At 49.9% G+C, this 15,191-nt stretch overlaps 2 protein-coding genes and 1 non-coding gene across 4 annotated transcripts in view; 2 read left to right on the top strand and 1 right to left on the bottom strand.

Annotated features, from left to right (window-relative positions):
• ILF2 (interleukin enhancer binding factor 2) overlaps positions 1-2,121 on the bottom strand; it is a 103,667-nt gene extending 101,546 nt beyond the window's left edge. For both annotated transcript variants that reach the window (XM_056853761.1, XM_056853760.1), the window contains exon 1: positions 2,053-2,121. In XM_056853761.1, coding sequence (XP_056709739.1) covers positions 2,053-2,057 — 5 coding nt within the window. In that variant the 5' untranslated portion in view covers positions 2,058-2,121. The remainder of the gene's footprint in view (positions 1-2,052) is intronic.
• Positions 2,122-2,622: 501 nt separating this feature from the next.
• TRNAM-CAU (transfer RNA methionine (anticodon CAU)) lies at positions 2,623-2,694 on the top strand. Its single transcript has one exon. It is a non-coding gene; the product is annotated as a tRNA-Met (tRNA).
• An 8,921-nt stretch (positions 2,695-11,615) lies between these two features.
• The window catches only part of NPR1 (natriuretic peptide receptor 1), a 79,485-nt gene continuing 75,909 nt past the window's right edge, over positions 11,616-15,191 (top strand). The window contains exon 1 of the mRNA XM_056853758.1: positions 11,616-12,283. Coding sequence (XP_056709736.1) covers positions 11,620-12,283 — 664 coding nt within the window. The 5' untranslated portion in view covers positions 11,616-11,619. The remainder of the gene's footprint in view (positions 12,284-15,191) is intronic.

The raw sequence follows: 15,191 nt of genomic DNA, 5'->3' as shown, positions 1-15,191 counted from the left end.
TAGTGTATTTCCTCCGGGGACTCATTTATAGACAGCTCATTCCCCACTCCACTTGCTCCTCCTGCATCATTTGGTCCCTCCTCCCCACTCCCTGAATCAGAGTTGGAAGGGATCACCAGGGTCATCTAGTCCAACCCCCTACGCAATGCAGAAAATTCACAACTACCCTACCCCCCAGTCACCCCTACTCCATGTCCAGAAGATAGCAATAAAAACCCTCCAGAATCCCTGGCCAACCCCCTGGAGGAAAATTGCTTCCTGACCCCAAGGTGGCGATCGGCATTACCCTGGGCATGTAAGCAAGGGCCATGAGAGTCTAGCACTGATGCAACCCTTCCTGCCCTCCCTCTCACAATCCGCCTAAATTCTTTTAGAACTCACAAGCATGATGCCACCTTAAGGCACTCTATTTGGTTAAAGCTACCCATTCTTAGTCTCTGCACCACTCTTGTTTCCCAAACGACTTTCTCCCACACCTTTCAATGCACAGCTTACATGTAACTAAAGGGCAGATGTACACTATGGAAATCCCCCCGCCGCCCCAGCTCCGTACACGTTACAGCAAATGGATACAATCTGTGTATACTTGTTTCTAACGTGGGTGAAGTAATTCTCATACAGCTAACGTGTGATACAAATCCGTTTATCCAGCTACCGGTCCTCCCCAGTTTCAGTTGCCAAGTGAACACATGTTGGCTCTTTTCTTAAGTCCTGTTCACATGTTACAGTGAACGCGTACATCTCTGGTGAATGGACATGCGTACATCTGTTCGTAAGAAAGTGCCAACATATCTTTACTTCACAACTGAAACTGGGAGCCGGAACCTGGATAAAAGTGGGGTTTTAATATACACTCAGCTCTATGTGTGCTGCAACATGAATTAACCAATGCACATATAAACAAAAATCAAGGGTACCCCATACACAGATCGTATGGGACATTCACAGTAACTTGCAATCACAGCTTTACAAACAGATGCTCGTGCGCACAGCCAGGATGCACACGTTTGCGTGTGAACAGGGTTTTTGAAGAGACCCACCCCCTGCCTCGCCCTTGTTATTAAAGGCTGACATGCTACCAGCTGTGTTAACTCGTAGAACAATCCTAAATAGAGATGCTCCAATCTAAAATTAACCCAAGAGCAATGCTGCACAGGCCTGTACTGCAAGAGTAGGCTGCAAGGCGCTGCCAACCTCCAGGTGGGTATCACAAAACAAGTTAGCCTGCTGTCTTAAGAGTATGAGAACCCAAATAACAGCAGTATATGGCTTAGCAAATAATAGCACCACATATTAACTAGAACCAATTATATTGTTCACAAAATTTACATAGACAACAGTATATCACAGAACTGTTGTCTATGTAATTTTTGTGAACATATAATTGGTTTTAGTTAATATATGGTGCTATTGTTTGCTAAGCCATATACTGCTGTTATTTGGGTTCTCAACCTCCGGGGGGGGGGGCTGGAGATCTCCTTGGGATTATAACAATTTCCAGATTAAAAAGATCGGTTCACCGGTGGGGGGGGGGAGGAATGGCTGCTGTGGAAGTCGACTCTATGCCTTATTGAAGCCCCTACCCCAAACCCCACCCTCCTCAGGCTCCACCCCCAAAACCTCCAGGTATTTCCCTGCCTGGAGGTGGCAACCCTAGTTGTAACTCAGGAAGGACTCCAGGCCCCACTGAGGTCCCCAAACCCCATCCTCCAAATCTTCAGAAATTCCCCACCCCAAAGTTGGCAACCATAGGAGCATCCCTGGCTGCCCCCTCAGGTCCCCTTTCACCCCTCCTGTGAACTTTTATTTATTGGGGGGGGGGATCTTATAGCCATCTTTCCTACTACGGACGAGGCTCCAAATGGGCCTGCCCAGTGGCTATCCCACTGCCTGCTTCCAACGCAGGCGATAGACTGCCCCGGCACATGGAGGGTCAATCCTCCGCTCCCATCGGGACTAACAACAACCGCCTGTGGCCCCTCTCCCTTCCCTTTCAGGGCCCCCTTCTTCCTTCCTCCTTCCCGACCCGGCCCTCCATTTCCCTCTCCTCACCTCATGGTTCCGCCGAACAATAACCGCCGCTGCCGCCGCTGAAGGAAAAAAAAATGACAAAAGAGCCGCCCGGCCTTCTTCGGCGTCCACCCCGGTACAAGCGTCGCCGTGATTGGCTAGTGCCTGCAACAAGCGCCGTCCCTATTGGCCGCCGCTTCGCCTTCCCCGTCTCGGCCAATCGCGTGCGAGCAGCCCGCCTTTCCCTGTGTGGCTCTTTTGGTCCGTTGGTTTCGACCGACCGTCAATCATTCGAATCACGTTCCCTGGATACGCTGTCTCCTCGTGCTGAGGCTGGTGTTGAGCTCCCGGTCAACCAATTGTCAACCAATTGCAAACTCGGAAGCGGGAATTCTGACCAATGAGAGGCTGAAGAGGAGGGACGGGGGTGGGTCGACCCACCGCATGGGTGAAGAGTGCGCACGCATGTAATGTGAAGCGCTACGGCTTGGAGGCCAGTAGGGGGAGAGAAGGACGCAGAGAAGGAATGGAGCAACAAGGTAGTGTTTGGTACGCATGCGTGGATTCATTTAGAACATCTATAAGGCATTGAAGGGAAAGTGTAGCATGAGCAGCAGAGTGGCGCAGCGGAAGCGTGCTGGGCCCATAACCCAGAGGTCGATGGATCGAAACCATCCTCTGCTAGCTTAAATTAATTTTTTCCCCAAAACCCTTTTTCCCCTTTTAAAAAAAGTTTCTTTGTAGTAGCCTTAAAATTCACAAAAAATAACATCACAATAGATTACAGAATAATAACCAAACATAATGCTTATATCTTTTGGGTTCTTTTTCTTTATTGCCATGATGAAATTTTTAATTAAAGGGATAAATATTATTCTGATTTTTTTTTTAATAAACCTATGCATGCTGTTGCATTCATTTTCCATCCAGCAAGCAGAGAGGCCGGCTCCTTGCAAATACTGGAAGGTCATCTCTGCCACACTCGAGCTGCTTCAAGTAGGGGCAGCCTCACCCTCTCCTCTATGGGGTGATTTTGCTTGCTCTAGGTTAGGGTTGCCAACCTCCAGGCGCTAGCTGGAGATGTGCTATTACAACTGATCTGCAGCTGATAGAGATCAGTCCCCCTGGAGAAAATGGCCGCTTTGGCCATTGGACTCTATGGCATTGAAGTCCCTCCCCTCCTGAAACCCCGCCCTCCTCAAGCTGCACCCCAAAAACCTCCTGCCGATGGTGAAGAGGGACCTGGCAACACTAACGCCAGCTCTGACCTGGAGGTTGAAACTGAACAAAAGCAGCGCAACTAAGGATATGAATTTTTATATGAAAATCTATATTGCAAACACTTCAGAAGTAGCCGTTAAACATACTTTTCATAAATTAATTACAAATTCAAGAATCCAACTAGAGGGAATGAAGTCATATGTCCATTCAATATATCAGTCCACAAGACAACAACATATAATATCTCATATACATCAGTGATTCTTCATATAAGTGCTTCACATGCATGCAATTGTAGAAAAGAGCAAGAGTCCAGTAGCACCTTAAAGACTAACAAAAATATTTTCTGGCAGGGTAGGAGCTTTCGTGAGCCACAGCTCACTTCTTCAGATACAGCTAGAATGTGAATCCATCTGTCTTTAAGTAGAGGAGAGTGAATTCAGATTCACTGCCACAGCGGCAGATGCTAACCGTCTGAATTCACTCTCCTCTACGTAAAGACAGATGGATTCACATTCTAGCTGTATCTTTTTTTATTGCTTTTTATGAATAAACAAAAAATAAAAAAAAATACAAATAAAATCATAATACAATATAAAAAAAATACAAAACCACACCTAGAGCACTATTACATCCATTGTATCTGAAGAAGTGAGCTGTGGCTCACGAAAGCTCATACCCTGCCAGAAAATATTTTTGTTAGTCTTTAAGGCGCTACTGGACTCTTGCCCTTTTCTACTACTGCAGACGGACTAACACAACTACCCGCTGTGAATTATATGCATGCAATTGACAACAAAGTAAGCAGCAAGATGCTACAAATAGGTGCCCGTTATAGAAATCTTCATTAACATTCTTATTTTCTCTTTACAGGAGTCCGGTAAGTCCCGGCAACCCTAGCTGCAGTCCATCCCACTCACCGTGTCCCCCTGCGTGAACCATCCGGGGAACATGTGATCAAGCTGCCCGGCCCGGCTGTCCAGTTCTTTGCCTTGGCACCTGCCACCTTACGCAAGGGGTTTCCGGATCGCTGCTGTTTTTCTTCCCAATGTGGGGCTGAACAGAGAAGAGCAATGGGCTGGATCCAAATGGTTCCTCCAGCATTGAAAAAGGGAGTAGGGGCGTTCTCTAGGACCACCAAAAAGGTCAGTTCTGAATGTGTAGGGTTGCCAACCTCCTGGTAGCACCTGGGGATCTCCTGCTAGTACAATTGATCTCCAGATGACCCAGATAGTTCCCCGGAAGAAAATGGCTGTTTTGAAGGGGGGACTCTATGGCATTATACCTAGGGTTGCCAGGTCCCTCTTCGCTGCCAGCGGGAGGTTTTGGGGGCGGAGTCTGAGGAGGGCGGGGTTGGGGGGAGGGACTTCAATGACATAGAGTCCAATTGCCAAAGCACAAAGAGTCAGGGCAAAAATGCAAGGAAGCAGGGGACGTTTTCGCCACTAGGGCTTCATCAGCCTGAAATTGAGAGAGACAGAAAGTATTCCTTTTGGGGAAAAAACAGCTTTGAAAAAAACCAGCTTTTGTGAGACAAATATTTCAATTTCAACCAACCCTGGTTGGTTGCCTTGTTGGGGAAGAAGACATGATTCAACGCAGCCCTCGCCCAGGCTACAGAAATTGCAGATTACCAAGCTATTGGGTTCACAGTCAGCTTTATTTTTGGACTTCTAGTTGCCTGTTGGTTTCATACTGTATATATCCTTGGACCTTTTTCATGTTTATTTGTGTTATATTGCATACTCACTTTGCATTTCGTGCTTGCAGTTGTTACACTTGGGTGTTTGGGGTGGGCAGACGCATAAGACCGCCATTTAAATTTGTAGTCCAAATAGTCATTTGATTCTGAGCTTTCGGCTGCTTGTTCTCCTGTCTGTCCGTACCTGGAGGTTGGCAACCCTCCCAAGAATACAAATTGCAACAAGCAGCGAGGAAAGGTTGGCGCAGCCTGTCCCGTCCGGCAGCTTCCCTGCCTTCGGTTGCAGCCTCCGAGACTGGCTTTCAGCGGTGTGGTTGTTGCAAGGTCGTGAATTCCACGTCCCACCCCAGCAGTGCCCCGTGGGTGAACCAAACCAATCTGAAGCGGAGTTCTTCTTTACTGGCATCGCTTTTTGGGGAGAAACGCATCCAGGCCTCGAGGGGGCAATGGTGCTCTTTGCTTGGTTTCCCGCGCTTGCCCTGACCCAGGGAAGAAACGTCCAGGCCGTAGCCTGCTGAACGATTTGGGGGTTCCTCCAAGGTGTTCCCAAGGAGCCCCTGACACCTAGCAGAGGAAGGGCGTCCCAACCGAGGGTTCCCTTGCACAGCCGCTGCTGCTCATGGCGGGTCTCTCTTGGGACCCTGAAGTGACCACTCTCTAGAGTAGGGTTGCCAACCTCCAGGTACTGAAGAAAAGTGCAGGAATTGCTGCAATTACTGAGATCCAACGGACAACACACAAGCGTGACAAAGTGTATCAAGTGTACAAATTAACATATAACAAACACACAATATAATACAAAACTCTTTCAAAGTCCAAGGTACAAAATGCTAGTTTAAGAACCAAGCATCAAGGAATTCTTCATATAGAAGTTGCTGGGAAGACGATCGCTTCTGAGGCAGTTACTTGTAGTATCCCGGTATGAACAGCTGAAATGTTGAATTTGTCTGTACAATCTGTGTATTGACAATGTTGTATCCTGTATTGGAACTTTAATTTGAAAGACCATACACCGCTTGATCTCCTATCAGTTTGAGAAAGAGACGGTATTTAAATTGGATAACCTTATGTGCATATAAGAGAAACTTGAACTGTAAGTAACACTCATTATGTTATTATCATAGTAAGAAATTTAAAAAATGATGTAAATTATATAAGCATCTTTTCCTATATAGAAATGGAACTGATGAAGAATACAGAAACGATCGTCTTCCTAGAAACTTACCTGTGGTATCAGTGCAGTGGTGTTTATTTTGGTTGCTTAACCTCCAGGTACTAGCTGGAGATCTCCTGCTCTTACAACTGACCTCCAGCCGATAGAGATCAGTTCGCCTGGAGAAAGTGGCTGATTTGGCAATTGGACTCTATGGCGTTGAAGTCCCTCCCCTCCCCCAACCCCGCCCTCCTCAGGCTCCACCCCCAACATCTCCAAGTATTTCCCAACCCGGAGCTGGCAACCCTGTGATCCAGATATGAGTTTACCACCTCAGTAAGGGCTGCTAGCGGTGACTAGGGTTGCCAACCTCCAGGTGGAGGCTGGAGATCTCCCACTATTACGGCTGATCTCCAAGCGACAGAGATCAGTTCCCCTGGAGAAAATGGCTGTTTTGGAAGGTGGACTCTATGGCATTACACCCCACTGAAGTGCCCCCCCCTGGGCAAAACCCTGCCCAACCTCCCCCCTCCCCAAATCACCCAAGTATTTCCAAGGCCAGAGCTGGCCGCCTCAGCTGTGATGCCGGCAAGCAGCCCTTTTTGCTTTGCAAGAGTCTGCCCCATTCGTGTATATAGCAGGGGTGGAGGGCAGGGGGGGGGCACATTTTGCACCGGAAGGGGCACGTGAGGCTGAACCTTTCCCTCACTTACCTCTCCACCCCAAATGAGTTGGGAAGGGAAATGGTGGAAGTGATGGAGGGAGCCTGGGGAGTTACGATGGAAGAGCGCAGAGGAGGGGTCCACTCTCCTGACTGGCAGGGCCCCGTGGGTGGAAAAAGGAAACCAGCCACTACCTGGAGGTTGGCAACCCTAGGAGGTACCCAGCCTATCGCATGGGAGTGCTATGAATGACAGACCACAACTCCTTAGGGTTGCCAGGTCCCTCTTTGCCACCGGCGGGAGGTTTTTGGGGCAGAGCCTGAGGAGGGCGGGGTTTGGAGAGGGGAGGGTCCAATTGGCCATAGGGTCCGATTGCCAAAGCGGCCATTTCCTCCAGGGGGACTGATCTCTATCGGCTGGAGATCAGCTGTAATAGCAGGAGGTCTCCAGGTAGCACCTGGAGGTTGGCAACCCTGCAACCCCTTCGTTTGTAGCCGTGTTCACAAGTTACAACGAACGCACATACCAGGGATCCCCAACGTGGTGTCTGGGGGTGCCCTGGCGCCTGCTGACACCTTTTCTGGTGCCCGCCAAGTGTTCTTAAGAAGCAGGTGGGGCCAGGTAGGGCTTTTGCCCAGCAAGGCTGCTGATCTACTATTGGAGATTTGATTAGCTGTGCAGGTTTTTAAAATGTGACTTTGGCAGCAACTGCCACCATAGCACAAGGATCTTTTTTTTATCTATACATAAATTTTTATTAATTTTTATAACATAAAACAAAACAAAAAACAATACAATAAAAAATACAATAAAAATGTAACAAAAAAATAATACAAAGGAGAATCTATATATACTTATTAATACATTCATAGTTACATAGTTTTTAAGACCAAAAAGATACCCCTTCGCCCCTCCACCCACCTTAAAATGTGACCCATCACCCGACTTCCGAAGAAGTGTCTTAACAGTTTTAAAAATAGCTATCAACAGTAAATATAAAAATATTAAAACTAGTTTCTATAACTCACTAATTAAAGTAGTGAAATCCATTTTTTGCCAGTTTATCCCAATATGTGATGGCCTTTGCCCATGTTTTTTTTAATTCTTCCATATCTTTTCCGTGTAGGAATTCGGTTAATTTGGCCATCCTCATATTCATCCATAATTTCTCTCTCCAGTCAAATAGCACAAGGATCTGTGTTACTGAAGTTAAGCTGTGGCAATCGTTTTCGTGGCTGGCTCCTAGGGTTGCCAACCTCCAGGCGCTAGCTGGAGATGTGCTATTACAACTGATCTCCAGCCGATAGAGATCCGTTCCCTTGGAGAGAAATGGCCGCTTTGGCCATTGGACCCTATGGCGTTGAAGTCCCTTTCTTCTCCAAACCACGCCCTCCTCTGGCTAAGCCCCCGAAATCTCCAGGTATTTCCCAACCTGGAGCGGGCAACCCTACGGGCTCCACCTCCTGCATCAGCCATTCTGTAGCAGCCGTTTTGTTACTGTGCCCACCGTGCCATGTCAGAATGCCAAATGTGCCCACAGGCTCAAAAAGGATGGGGACTCCCAGCACATACAGTCTGCATACAATGCACACTTGGTTGTTCTTTATACATGTTTTGAGTCAATTTCATGCTACAGTCAGCACATGCACAGTTGAATGTGTGATACAGAGCCCACATGTATTCAGTGACCAGTCCCTGTATTAATTCCTAAAGCGAATGCGCATTAACTTTTTGTTACCAACAAATATATGCATGTGCAGGCAACTAACTAAGGTTGCCAACCTCCAGGTGGGGCCTGGTGATCTCCTGGAATTACAACTGATCTCCAGGAGACGGAGATTAGTTCACCTGGAGAAAATGGCCACTTTGAAAGGTGGACTCTATGACATTATACCCCACTGAAGTCCCTCCCCTCCCCAAACCCATCCCTCTCCAGGCTCCACCCCCAAATCTCCAAGTATTTCCCAACCTGGAGTTGGCAACCCCAATTGTAACTTGTGAACAGGGCTTATGTCCACATCATGTATTTATTTGCTAGCAAACACGGGAGAATCCAGGTGCTGCCTACAATCTGTGGCATGCAAAGCAAATCTCCTCTGGGAATTATTACTCTGATAAGTATGTTTCGGGTCAGAGCTGCCCCAGGATTGCCAGGTCCCTCTTCGTCACCAGCGGGAGGTTTTTGGGGTGGAGCCTGAGGAGGGCGGAGTTTGGAGAAGGGAGGGATTTCAATGCCATAGAGCCCAATTGCCAAAGCAGCCGTCTTCTCCAGGGGAACTGATCTCTATTGGCTGGAGATCGGTTGTAATAGCAGGAGATCTCCAGCTAGTACCTGGAGGTTGGCAACCTTAGCTGCCCCGGAGCACTATTACTCAGAGGTCAATCCTGCTGAGTTCACTAGGATTTACTCCCAGGTAATTGAGCCTCATGCTGAAGCTTTCAAAGAGACTCTTGTGAATATTCACAGATCTGAACCGATATGTGGAGGGGTCGCACAAGATCGCAGTCTTGTTCTGAATTCTTCAGCAGTGGTGGGGGAACGTTCTTGTGGAAATAAGTTCTGTATGATTTGACGTAATTTATGATCCCATATTTATACTTATTTGAGGAAGAAGTGGCCGAAACCTTGTCTAGATTATGCACCCCTTTAACCATCTCTCTCTCTTACATTTTCATCACACGCTTCCTCAGAGGCACTCAGAGCCTTTACTCTCACAACAACCCTGTGAGGTAGGCCGGGCCGAGAGGGACTGACTGCCCCACAGCCATCCAGTGAGCTTCATGCGGAGTGGGGAAACAGTTGATTGTACAATAAGGGAACGGAAGGCTTCACTGAAATAAGGTTGCCAACTCCGGCTTGAGAAATTCCTGAAGATTTGGAAACAGAACCTGGGGATAGGAGGCAACTAAGCAGTAGGATTGCCAGCTTTGGGTTGGGAAATACCTGCAGATTTTTGGGGTGGAGCCTGATGAGGGCGGGGTTTGGGGAGGGGAGAGACTTCAATGCCATAGAGTCCAATAGCCAAAGCGGCCATTTTCCCCAGGTGAATTGATCTCTATAGGCTGGAGATCAGCTGTAATAGTGGGAGATCTCCAGCTACTACCTGGAGGTTGGCAACCCTACTAAGCAGGGCTGGGATGCCATACAATCTACACTCCAAAGCTTCCATTTCATCCAGGGGAACTGATGTGTGTAGTCTGGAGATCAGTTGCAATTAGGGTTGCCAACTTCCAGGAGGTGGATGGAGATCTCCTGGAATTACAACCGATCTCCAGGTAACAAAGACCAGTTTACCTGGAGAAAAGGGCTGCTTTGGATGGTGGACTCTATGGCATTATGCCTTATTGAAGTCCCTACCCCTCTCCAAACCCCACCTTCCTCAGGCTCCCCCCCCAAAAAAAAATCTCCAGGTATTCCCCAACCCAGAGCTGGCAACCGTACCGTTTCTGCCTTCTCTCCCTTTCCCTCCCTGTTCTGTGGAATGTGTGTGCAAGAAACAAGAATGAAAAGATTGCTGGTTAAAGAACCTCGCAAACCAGGTGCTGGTCAATGACTGTATTAAAAAAGGGCAAGAGTCCAGTAGCACCTTAAAGACTAACAAAAATATTTTCTGGCAGGGTATGAGCTTTCGTGAGCCACAGCTCACTTCTTCAGATACAGCTAGAATGTGAATCCATGGATTCACATTCTAGCTGTATCTGAAGAAGTGAGCTGTGGCTCACGAAAGCTCATACCACACCAGAGAATATTTTTGTTAGTCTTTAAGGTGCTACTGGACTCTTGCCCTTTTTGACTACTGCAAACAGACTAACACGCTGTGTATTAAAAAAAATAGTTATTGCCCTTTTTGACTACTGCAAACAGACTAACACGCTGTGTATTAAAAAAAATAGTTATTGCTGCTGTTGATAATAATAACGATAATTAATAACGCAAAAACATCTGGAGGAGGGAGAATCGTTCCTCGGGCCGCCTTGAATTATTCCGCAATCTGGGTTGCCGGACTTGGCCAATCCTTGTATCATGTGCCCCCCCCTGCCCCCTGCCCCCCTGCCCTGCCCACCTTGCTGCCAATGCCCTGATCCCGAGGAGGGGAGTCCTGGACAAGAAGGAGTTAACCCGCCAGTGTCGGTGATAACAGCCTTTTTGCCATTGAATGAGGGGAAGGAAAAGCCACTCCGGCTGTGTCGATAAACCTTCCTTCCAGCGCTCTGCTCATTCCGGCACCGTCTGGGCGAGGGGAAGCAGGCGAGCAGGCAGCTGGGCAGAGGTGGGAGAACTCTGGGTGGGACCCTGCCGAGCAGCCGAGGAGCCAAGGAGCTGGGAAAGTTGGCAGAAGCCAGGGAGAAGGGAGGTTCGATCGAGGGCGAGGGGTTCAGAAACTGGAAGGGGCATTTGGGGCTGTGCGGAGAGGCAGATTTAGGGCAAAGGTGGATAATCTTGGGGGGTGCAGTTCCAGCGGTGCCTCGGAGAGCCAGTTTGCAAGATGCCGGGGAGCTAGAAGGATGACCTCTGGAGTTGGGGATCTGGGGTGGGTGGGTACCAGCAAGGTGTGCCAAAGTAGGGTTCGAGCGGCATGCTTCTCTGCCAGTTCTGTGTGGATTTAGAAAGGTGCTTCTGGGTGGGAGGCAGTCCAGAGTAGTCCTTGGGGTGGGGTAGGGGGTGAGAGAAGAGGAAAGAGGCTATGGAGGTGGGTGGATTCTCGGTCCAGGCGTCCCGAACGTTGGGAGGTTGGCGGCGCCCGTCGGGCACAGGTCGGGGAACGAGGGCCTGGCGCCAGCAAGGAGGCGCCAGAGGTGTGGCACTCCCCGGGTCCAGGCCGCGGCGAGCGTGCCAACCGGGAGAACGGCCATGGACAGGTCATGAGGTCATGTGGGGGCTACTCGTGGTGGTCTCCCAGCTGGGCCCGGTGGCCGGAGCCAACCTGACCATCGCCGTGGTGCTGCCCCAGCACAACACGACGTACCCGTGGGCCTGGCCGCGGGTCGGGCCGGCCATCCAGCTGGCCATCCGGAAGATCAACGGCCAGCCGGACCTCCTCCCCGGCCACACCGTGCGGTCCGTCTTCAACACCAGCGAGGACGACCACGGCGTCTGCTCCGACTCCGTGGCCCCCCTGTCGGCCGTGGACCTCAAGATGGGCTACAACCCGGACGCCTTCATGGGCCCCGGCTGCGTCTACACGTCGGCCCCCGTGGCCCGTTTCACCCGGCACTGGAAACTGCCCCTGGTGACCGCCGGGGCCGAGGCGGTGGGCTTTGGCGACAAAGGCGAGTTTGCCTCGACCACGCGCACTGGTCCCAGCCACGGCAAGTTGGGCGAGTTTGTGGTTTACCTCCACGAGCGCTTCAACTGGACCAGCCGAGCGCTTCTCCTTTACTGGGACAACAGGACGGACGACCGGCCGTGCTACTTTGCCGTGGAGGGGCTTTACGTGACACTGCCGGACATGACCAACATAACGGTGGAGGAGAGGCCCTTTTCGGAGATGAACTACAGCGCGCTGATCCGGGACATCAGGAAGAAGGCGAGGAGTAAGTCCAACCTTCCTCTGCTACCCCCCGCCCGCCCGCCCCTCCAGATTTTGATTTTTAAAAAGAGACGTCCCTGATGGGATGTCTGGGCTTGTTGGCCTCTGTGCGTGTTAAGTGCCGTCAAGTCGCTTCCGACTCATGGCGACCCTATGAATCAATGTCCTCCAAAACTTCCTATCCATAAAAGCCTTAACAGCCTTGCTCAGGTATTCCAGACTGAGGGCTTCCTTTATAGAGTCGATCCATCTCATAGAATCATAGAGTTGGAAGGGACCACCAGGGTCATCTAGTCCAACCCCCTGCACAATGCAGGAAATTCATCTCTTGTTGGGTCTTCCTCTTTTCCTGCTGCCTTCTGCTTTTCCTAGCGTTATTGTCTTTTCCATTGACTCTTGTCTTCTCATAATGTGACCAAAGTACGACAGCTTCAGTTGTTTTAGCTTCTAGGGTCAGTTCAGGCTTGATTTGATCTATAAGCCACCGATTTGATTTTTTGGCAGTCCACGGTATCCATAACACTCTCCTCCAACACCACATTGTTTGTGGGCTTCCTAGAGGTTGGGCTTCCTAGAGGCTTCCTAGAGGTTGGCCACCGTGTGAACAGACCGCTGGACTTGATGGACCTTGGTCTGATCCAGCCTGGCTTTTCTTATGTTCTTAGGTTTTTATGTTCACATTTCAAAGGAATCTACTTTCTTCCTATCAGCTTTCTTCACTGCCCACCCCAGATGTGTAGAGGCTGGCCGTGGTTTACGTGAGAGGAGAAAAGCTCTCTTCGTATGCTCAGGCACACTCCCTTCTTTATAAAACAGAAGTCCAGGGGCACCTTAGACTTGCAAAATGTATTCCTGAGCCAGAATGGATGCAGAGGTGTTTCTATGCAGAGTTGCAGAGGGCAGAAAGATGGGGTGTGGGGAAGGGGGAAAGAGATGGTACCAATATGTCTTAAGTATAAATACTTCTGCCTAATGTACGAACACTTCATCCGTCGGTGGAAGCGAAGTCTGACTCACAAAAGCTTCCGCTGGCATAAATTTCGTTAGTCTTGGAGGTGCCAACGGAGCCCTGGAAGTCCGCTCTTCAGGATTACGCTCTGGATTGGCACGAGCCCCAAATTTCAGCACAAATAAAACTCCTTCTCCCTCCCTGGCTGGGGTCCTCTGTGCCCCCTCCCACCAGGTCTTCATCCAAACCTCGATCCTTTTCCAGAGCCAGGGCATGTGAAATCACAACGCTGGTGAGAATATCTCTGAGCATGTGCTGGAAACCTTTCCTTCGCCTTCAGGTACCCACAACGGACATCTTCACTCCTGGGATGAATGGGGCAACCTTTTAGAGAGCCAGCGTGGTGTAGTGGTTAAGAGCGGTGGTTTGGAACGGTGGACTCTGATCTGGAGAACCGGGTTTGATTCCCCCACTCCTTCACTGAGCGGCGGAGGCTAATCTGGCGAACTGGGTTTGTTTCCCCACTCCTCTACATGAAGCCAGCTGGGTGGCCTTGGGCTCGTCGCAGCTCTCTCAGCCCCGCCTGCCTCACAGGGTGTCTGTTGGGAGGGGAAGGGAAGGTGATTGTAAGCTGATTTGATTCTTCCTTAAGTGGAAGAGAAAGTCGGCATATAAAAACCAACTCTTCTTAGGGTGAGGGGCTGATTTGACACAGATTTCTGCCCCAGCATGTATCAGTTCAGAAACCGCAAATCCACCTTCTTACTCCCTGTCCAAAGCATCTTTTAATGGGCTCATCCCCTTCTTTCCACCCAAGTCACATCTCATTCAGTTCAGACCCCAAACTTCTCTGTGGTATGCAACACTGCTGAATTTCCCTCTGATTCAGCCACCCAGATTTCCACCACTGATACGGTTGCCCGCCCGCCCCAGGCTTCAGTGGGGGATTGGGGGGGTAGGGTTGCCAGATCCGGGTTGGGAAACTCCTGGAGATTTGGGGATGGAGCCTGGGGGGGGGACAGGGACCTCAGTGGGGTAAAATGCCACGTCCACCCCCCAACGCATCCATTTTCTCCAGGGGAACTGACCTCTGTTGTCTGGGGATGAGTTTTAATTTTGGAGAATCCCCAGATAGGGTTGCCAGCTCCAGGTTGGGAAATACCTGGAGATTTTTGGGGCGGAGGCTGAGGAGGGCGGGGTCTGGAGAGGGGAGGGACTTCAACGCCATAGAGTCCAACTGACAAAGCGGCCATTTTCTCCAGGCGAACTGATCTCTGTTGGCTAGAGATCAGTTGTAATAGCAGGAGATCTCCAGCTAGTACCTGGAGGTTGGCAACCCTGCTTCCAAGCAATGTAATCCAGCAGCCGTTATGGCCCCTGGTGGCAGTGAGTTCCACAAGGCAAAGGTGCAGTGGGCGAAGGAGATCTTTTACCACTCTTGAGCCTTTGGCTGTTCTCCTCTAGTTCACAGCATTGCTTCAGGGATTGCTTTGGCCTGAGGTTCAGTCCTCAAACCAGTTTTTCCATGCAAGCACCCAGCCGTCCTGCAACCAGAGAGTGTGTGTCTGGGCATATGCAGAGCGCCGCTTCCCCCATCAGCCATACGTAGATGAGTACAGCTTGTCTAATATTAGATGAGAGGGGCTTCTTCCAGTCAGGATGCCTCCCAGATGCCTGGGGGGGTCTGGCGTTGTTTTTTTGCTACTGCTGCGGTATTTCTTTATTGAGCAAGTGAGTGGGTGGGGAGGTGTCAGCAGCTGGATGGGCAAAGGAGTATTTTGGAGCTGGTGGGGTGCATGGTAGGGAGAGACCGGGGTTCAGCTTACTTGCGTCTTATCAGTCTTCAGGTTTTGTGTGTGTGTCTGACATCGGGGCGCATCCTAAACGTACGTAGCTAGACCACGATGGGTAGCTGTGTTTGTCTGTAGCAGTAGAAAAGAAGGAGTTGGTTTTTATATGCCGA

This window comes from Euleptes europaea, chromosome 7 (assembly GCF_029931775.1).
Source record: "Euleptes europaea isolate rEulEur1 chromosome 7, rEulEur1.hap1, whole genome shotgun sequence".
NCBI classification, from domain to species: domain Eukaryota; kingdom Metazoa; phylum Chordata; class Lepidosauria; order Squamata; family Sphaerodactylidae; genus Euleptes; species Euleptes europaea.
This window is presented reverse-complemented; position numbering and strand designations above follow the sequence as displayed.